Source organism: Asparagus officinalis, chromosome 8 (genome assembly GCF_001876935.1).
Source record: "Asparagus officinalis chromosome 8, Aspof.V1, whole genome shotgun sequence".
Classification (NCBI taxonomy): Eukaryota; Viridiplantae; Streptophyta; class Magnoliopsida; order Asparagales; family Asparagaceae; genus Asparagus; species Asparagus officinalis.
This window is the reverse complement of record NC_033801.1, coordinates 20,916,798-20,923,969: the sequence shown is the minus strand read 5'-3', so window position 1 is coordinate 20,923,969 and position 7,172 is coordinate 20,916,798. Positions and strand designations below refer to the sequence as shown.

At 34.4% G+C, this 7,172-nt stretch overlaps 1 protein-coding gene across 1 annotated transcript; it reads right to left on the bottom strand.

Moving 5' to 3' along the window:
• LOC109820984 lies at positions 4,289–5,722 on the bottom strand. Its single transcript, XM_020387179.1, has 4 exons — positions 5,657–5,722; positions 5,508–5,547; positions 4,962–5,151; positions 4,289–4,868 (listed from the first exon to the last, which is right to left on the bottom strand). The coding sequence occupies exons 1-4, from the start codon at positions 5,720–5,722 to the stop codon at positions 4,289–4,291; spliced, it is 876 nt and encodes a 291-aa protein (XP_020242768.1).

The following is a 7,172-nucleotide window of genomic DNA, read 5'->3' as shown; positions in this document are numbered from 1 at the left end:
GGAGGGGAAGGAGCAAAATAGAATTAGTTGTGTTTAGGCCTGTCCATCCGGGCCGACCCGGCCCGGCCCGGAAATCCGGGCCCGGGTTCCGGACTAGCCCGGATTTTTTTCCCATTTTTTTATTTTTTTTAAATTTTTTAGATTTTATTTAAATTTTAAATTATAAAAAAAAGATAAGAAAAATAATAAAAAACAATAATTTTATTAATCACTTAAAATGACATAAATTACAAATAAAAAATGATAAAAACAAATTCTTTATTAATAATTAATAAATCATTTACAAATTACAAGTACAAATTTATTTTGGATTTAATAGCATCACAATAGATAAGTAAATCCCAACTAGGTTGGCACCTACTCACCTATATCACTATCATTTGCAACTATTTCCAAAATAATTCTTTACAAATTTTAAGCTAAGACCTAAGATATAAAAATTACAATTTATTCTTTATATCTATCTGCTAGTCCCAATTCTTCAAATTTATCTTCAATTCCAGCCATCTGATCGATGCCTTGCGTTCGCTTCTCGTACCTCCACCAATCTTGTAAGCACATTACCGCTTGTACAGTGTACGGAACTAAGCATGTCCTGTGGTCGTCGATCAAACGTCCTGCTGTGCTGAAGGCAGATTCCGAAGCTACCGTCGAAACCTGCACTGTTAGTAAGTTACGAACCATGATGGAAAGTATAGGATATGAAACTGATCCATATACTTTGGTTCCATCATCTAAGTCTATAATTTGATTACCATACAAGGATTGTAACAAACTTCGAAGACCAATATCTTTCAAGCATGGATCAATAAGAACCCCCAAACTAAAAATATGAGGAATAGGTCTAAAGTACTTATTAAATTTGCTCTCCATTTGAAAAATCATAGATCCAAAAGTCTTATCCATACGATATTTCCCAAATTTTTTTTGAATATTTAAAATTTGTAAAGCAGCTAAAGTAATGGTTGGATAATAACAACCAGATAATAACATTGTAGCATCATAAAAAACTTGTAACATTTTATTTAAATTACATATAACTGTACATTCATCTTCAGTTATACCATAAGTGCTACCAGAACTAGAACTATAAGCATAATAGTTTATAAAATCAGTTATAATGTCTTTATATTCTATTGCTACACTTAACATTGCATAGGTGGAATTCCACCTATGGTCAACATCTTTTGAAATTAGTCTGGGCTTTACATTTTTTCTTTTATAAAATTGTTTCCATCTTTTAAGTCTTTGTTCAGAAGCATTATGCATGTAAGCAACTGTTCTAACCTTTTCTATCATGGGTTTAATTTCAGTAAATGCACTTTGAACAATTAAATTTAAAATATGACAGATGCACCTAATATGAAAAAGATCACCATGACATGACAATGATAAAGTTGATCTGATAAAATCAGCAGCTACATTGTTATTACTTGCATTATCTAGTGAAAGAGAAAATATTCTTTCTGAAATTTCTAATTTCATAAGTTCTTCAATTATTAAATCTGCAACATTAATACCAGTATGTGACTCTTCTATTGTAATAAAAGAAACAACTCTTTTAAACATTTACAAATTTTTATCAATCCAGTGTGCTGTGATACATAAATATCCAGTTTGTGCTCTAGATGTCCAAATATCAGAAGTTAAAGAAAATTTACAGTTTAAATTTTTAAAATAAGAAATTATTTTTCCTTGTTCCTCCTGATAATATTTTAAAATATCACGTTGACAGGTTTGACGAGAAATTTTTTTAAATGAAGGATAAAAACCATCCCTAAACATATCTTCAAATTCATCATCTTCTACTAATTTAAAAGGAAGGTTTTTAAGAATGATAAACCTGATTACGCATTTCCTGGCTCTGGCAGCGTCATAGTTCCAACTACCGAGACTACCAGAAGAGGAGGATTGAGAAATCATAGATTGTCGGATATCACCTTGAGGAGTCTGGCCTTTGTTGTGTTTATTTAAATGGCGTTTGAGATGGTTGGTGCCGCTCTTATGATGAGCTTAAAAAATCTTGCCGCACAACGCACACTTAGCCTTCTGAGTGAGGATCCTACCGTGTTCATCCTTGGTGATGTCGATCTTCTCGTAAAAATTCCACACATCGGATCTTGGCCTTTTAGGAGCTCTTGGTGTAGATTCGTCGCCACCGGATTCGGGATTAACTCACTATAAGAAATTACATCTTTAACGAAGGGATTTCCCTTCGTTAAAGAGCTAAAAACCGTTGTTATTGTATGCTAACGACGGGGAAAAAATCCCTTCGCCACCCGTCGTTGAAGCCCTCTTCGCTAAAGGGTCACGAAGGGATATACTACCCGTCGTTATAGAGTCTATAACGACGGAACATATTACCATCATTAATATTTACGACGGCAATTATCACCGTCGTTACCATCAATGACGGGGATATTTTCCCGTCGTAACCATTAGTGACGGGATATTTTCCCGTCGTTACCATTAGTTACGGGGATATTTTCCCTTCGTTACCATTAGTTACGGGGATATTTTCCCATCGTTGAAGACCAATTAATGACGGTTAAATACCGTCGTAAAAATCCTTATTATGGGTAATTAGTAATCCATCAACGATGGTACTTTCCCTTCGTTGATGAACAAAATACGGTTTATAAAACCGTTACTATAAACTACAAATTTCTAATATACATTAATGATATTTGGAGATTGATAGGTAACTATCATATTATTCTCAACATGACACTAAGATTCACAACACAAATATATTAAAAATACCCAATAATGAATAAAAGAGAAACAAAAAACTCCATTCATTAATAACTTCAATAAATAAAATTTCACCATATTCAAATATTCAATACTAATAATAAGAGTTAATATCCCAATTGTTCTAAAAAATACATGAAACTATCTAAAGCAAATTAAAATAAAAGTCTGGAAAAGACACATCCTTTCATCTCTAATCATTGTCAAAGAGAAGACTCGAGCTACCCCTCTCCTAATCTTGGATAACCTGAAAAAAATAAAAAAAATCACATAATTAAGAAATATCAATTAAGCAAATATTATATTATAAAGTAAAAATCACATTTTCTCTAGTGCAAGTAGTCAGTCATAAAAGTATATAAAAGATTTTATAAAAATAATTACCTAGTCATGTACATGTTCTTGAGCTTGAGGAGTCAAGGAAGTATTAGATTGTTGCCTAAATAAAAGTTCATCCTATAAAAATTAAATTCATATGTTAGTGCTATATAATGCATCATTATCAAACTTATTTTATATATTCTACTTACATATTTATCTTGATCCCCAATATCTAGTGTTTCATAATCTTCTCAATAACTCTGATAAACCTATACAAAACCAAGATATGATCATCTGTTAAGTGCAAGCATTTATAGAAGACATTGAAGAAATCTTAGGTTGTAAGAACCTTCGTATACTTGTATACAAGGTGGAAGAGTTAACAGAGGATAAGTATCGTTTTCAGTCTAGATCTAGCAGTTTGTTACTTTTTTCTTTTTTTCTTACACTAGTGTGTTGCTCAATTCTTTGCCTAACCAGTAAATGGAGAACAATGTTTCACATGGAGAGTATAATAATCATATGCATCTGTTGGATGCTAAGATGCAAACTGTCATGACTCATTTTGGAGCTAATATTGACATAGATTACCTGATAATATTTGCAAGGAATCAAGCTTACTCCCTTCAAATTTGATAGTTATCACAAATTTAAACCCAATACGTCATAAGCTTATACGTTGTTAATTAACTTTGATTGTGATTTTAATGCAACTTCAAATTAATGACAATTATAGTAAATTGGATTATTTAGCACCCACTTAGTTTACATATTTATTTATATAATTATATGGACTTCAAACACTATGCATGCAAAGAACCAACAGTTGGTCAATCTAATAGTCATGAACGAAGTCTTTAAAACTAGCAAAAACTTGTCTAAACCTTTTACACAACTAGCATCCCAAACTGAAACCAAGTTCTTGAAATCTTGGAACAGAACCTTAGGAAGAAGCTGGAGAATATATATAGCAATAGCAGCCTTCATTATGAAATCAGTTCTATGTTTGAGTGTTAAAAGTCATTTAACTCCACATCACCACCTTGGACATAAAATTTTATATCTGAAAGTACCAAAGACCTGTACTTTTGCTCATGAACATAGCTTGCTACATGAGCAATGTTTCTTAGTACACATTAATGAAAAGTGAAAACTGTGTGTCAAGCAGCACAAAGAATGAAAAAAAATTGTGTAACATTATCCAAGTGGGTAACTAAGATGGAGCTAACCTAAAAAGGCGACACAAAGAAGCCAAAGCCTGGATTTGTTGTGAATACAGAAGTGACATCAACCAATGCAGTGTTTGTACACACAAAGAAGCCAAAGCCTGGATTTGTTGTGAATACAGAAGTGACATCAACCAATGCAGTGTTTGTACGTGCAATGTTGCAACTTTAAGCATGTCTATACATAGAGCAGCAGGAACAGTCAAGCCTAAAATGATTCCAGAAAACGCAAGGCCTTTGATGTAATGCCACCAAAGGAAACCCAGAAAGAACCACAAGGTAGATAAAATTTGAATTGCATTGAGTGACACCATGCCAAGAAGCTCTGCTAGTTCCATGTTCAGTTTAAAGCCTGCTGGAACTCCCATCAACCGCACACAACGAGAGTTCAACAAATTGTCGGTTATATTCTGAGCAATAAACAGAGTCCCAGAGTAAACATATTCGATGGCAGATAATACTACCATTCCAAAAACATTTCCCATAATCACATCAATGGCAACGCTAGACGAGATAGAGTGCTTCCTTAGTGCAGTCATATGTGCATATTCAATATTTGATTGCTCTCTATAAGCCAAGAAACGACTTGTGAGTTTTAAGAAAATCGTGAGATTTCAAATTTCAAGTAAATGTTAACATGATATGCAATTTTGTGTTTACCTGAAACCAGTACCCAGAATAAAGACTGGCCAATAAAGAAACTGACAACAACAAATGTGAATATTCTTCCACGTCTGTGTAAATACCTTCTGTGGTATTATTGAAAAGAATGTATGTGCTCCAAACGTCAGAAATCCATGAAACAACTTAAGGACAACATACATGACCATAGACAAGGATGCCACAAGTACTGCAAGCACATACCATAACATAGATAGCAACCTAAGAAATCCACACCACACCGAGTAAGAAATTAAATATATGCTTAGAAAAAACGAGTTCCACAAAAATTATGATAACCTGGATATAATATCGAAGTTGATTGCAGGACCTGTGGTAGTTGAATCCCCTTTAGAGTAACCATAGCAACACTCACACAATTAAGAGCCCGCACCACTGCTTCCTCATTTCAACTGTTTAAGTTTAAAAGTAGCAAAAGGTGAAAATATCTAGAGGAATAAAAGTTGATAGACTTGCCAAGTTAGGAGCTACAGATCTTTTGTGAAGCTCATTAAACCAATTGGGCGTCTTGGATGGCATGACTACCTGCTTGCAATAACCCCAAGTTCTCATCGAAAAGTGATGTCTACCATAGGTTGGTCATAAAATATCAGCTGAATCAATAAATAAGAAGAATTATCTACAAGACAAATAGTCAGATTCTAAAGATCGGTAATGATCGTTTCCTGACTTACACGTGGACGTCGCAGTTGGACCAAGAAAGACCACTCTGATGCATGTGATGGAACTCCGGGATCCATCTGGACTTTTTACATGAGATTCTTTGGCAACTTACTAGTACCTGAATCCAGTTACACTCCGGGATCCATCTGGACTTTTTACATGAGATTCTTTGGCAACTTACTAGTACCTGAATCCAGTTACTCAAAATCTCTCCATAAGGTTCCACGGATAGATTTAGGATCTGACAACCACAACTCCGACGTTTATGATTCTCCATACATGATGCGCAGAAAATGTATTTTCATTTCCATACTCAGAGATGATGGTTCTTGTGACATCATTTTCTACCGACCCATGGAATTGTTTGCCTTTCCAAACAAGATCACCTTGATGGTTTTGCATAGTCACGACATCTCCCTTCCTCCTGCATACGGTACATTGCCCAAGCATACAGAATGATGAGGCTTCTTGTAGTGGGATGGGCATCTTCAAGTTTATAGACTGAAGAAATTCCTACCTTGTCGTCAAAGAATCAGACTGCGAAGTTATTCTTAATGAAATATGATATTTGATTTTTGTTAGTCAAGAAAGACATACAACATATTATAAGAATAAAAAACCAGTGGGAAAGGATAAGTAAAACAGATCACATAGAGCAGATCATTGCATATGACTTGCAAGTAAAGTCTTGACTATGATAATATCATCTAATTGTGGATCTTTATCATTATTGTTTAAACAATAACAATCACATGGTTTGCTCCTTTTGCATACAAAACTATAATTCGTATGGGAGGTGTGTTCAACCTACCCTAATTTTGACTTAATAATCCTTCAAAGCCTCCGGACTACAAAGATGTTTGAGGAAAAAGCAGCACTATGAGGGAGGGCGTCTTTATTGAAAATTTGGTGGGATTTGTACAAATGTCCATGTGATAATCTGATCATTACTGCTATGGAGATATGTTGTAGTCAAGTTTCTAAACCCCAGTCCCCAGATTTCATGGAAAGACAAAACATTACAAGAATCTAAACCCCACTCCCCAGACATCAAAATGGAGGAAATGATTAGATTCGAGCAATGGAAGGAAAATGCATAACAATTATCAGTGGCCGAATAATTTTATGAACCATGTTCTATGTAGAAAACCATGATGTACTTTTCAAGAAAAACAGTTAAATGATTTAACAAAAGTGGCTTTGAGCATAAAAATAATAATCTCTACAGGTAGATATCTATTTCAAAATCAACTGTCAAAATTGTACCTACAATTTCATAACTGATATACAGGCAATAACTATTGGCTTTCTTCTAAGGAAACAAAATCTAGTTCTTCTTCATCATCATCGTCGTCAACATCTAAACCAGAAAACTTGCTCACAATTTCTCTTATGAGATCCTCATTATTTTGTACTTCTGAGTTGCCATCAAAGTCAGGAAAATTACTGACCTTATCCTTAGAGGAAGAGGAGGCGAAGATGGGGCGGCACTGGGGCGACGACGGCACTGGGGCAGTGCTGTGGCAG

What these genes read in the sequence shown, in the direction of transcription:
- LOC109820984 (XM_020387179.1), bottom strand. Translation starts at nt 5,722, where the DNA reads ATGGATCCCGGAGTTCCATCACATGCATCAGAGTGGTCTTTCTTGGTC. An exon ending in TCCAACTGCGACGTCCACGT is followed by an intron (nt 5,548 to 5,656) that starts GTAAGTCAGGAA and finishes AACCTATGGTAG; the next exon opens with ACATCACTTTTCGATGAGAA. An exon ending in ATTCTGGGTACTGGTTTCAG is followed by an intron (nt 4,869 to 4,961) that starts GTAAACACAAAA and finishes CTTGGCTTATAG; the next exon opens with AGAGCAATCAAATATTGAAT.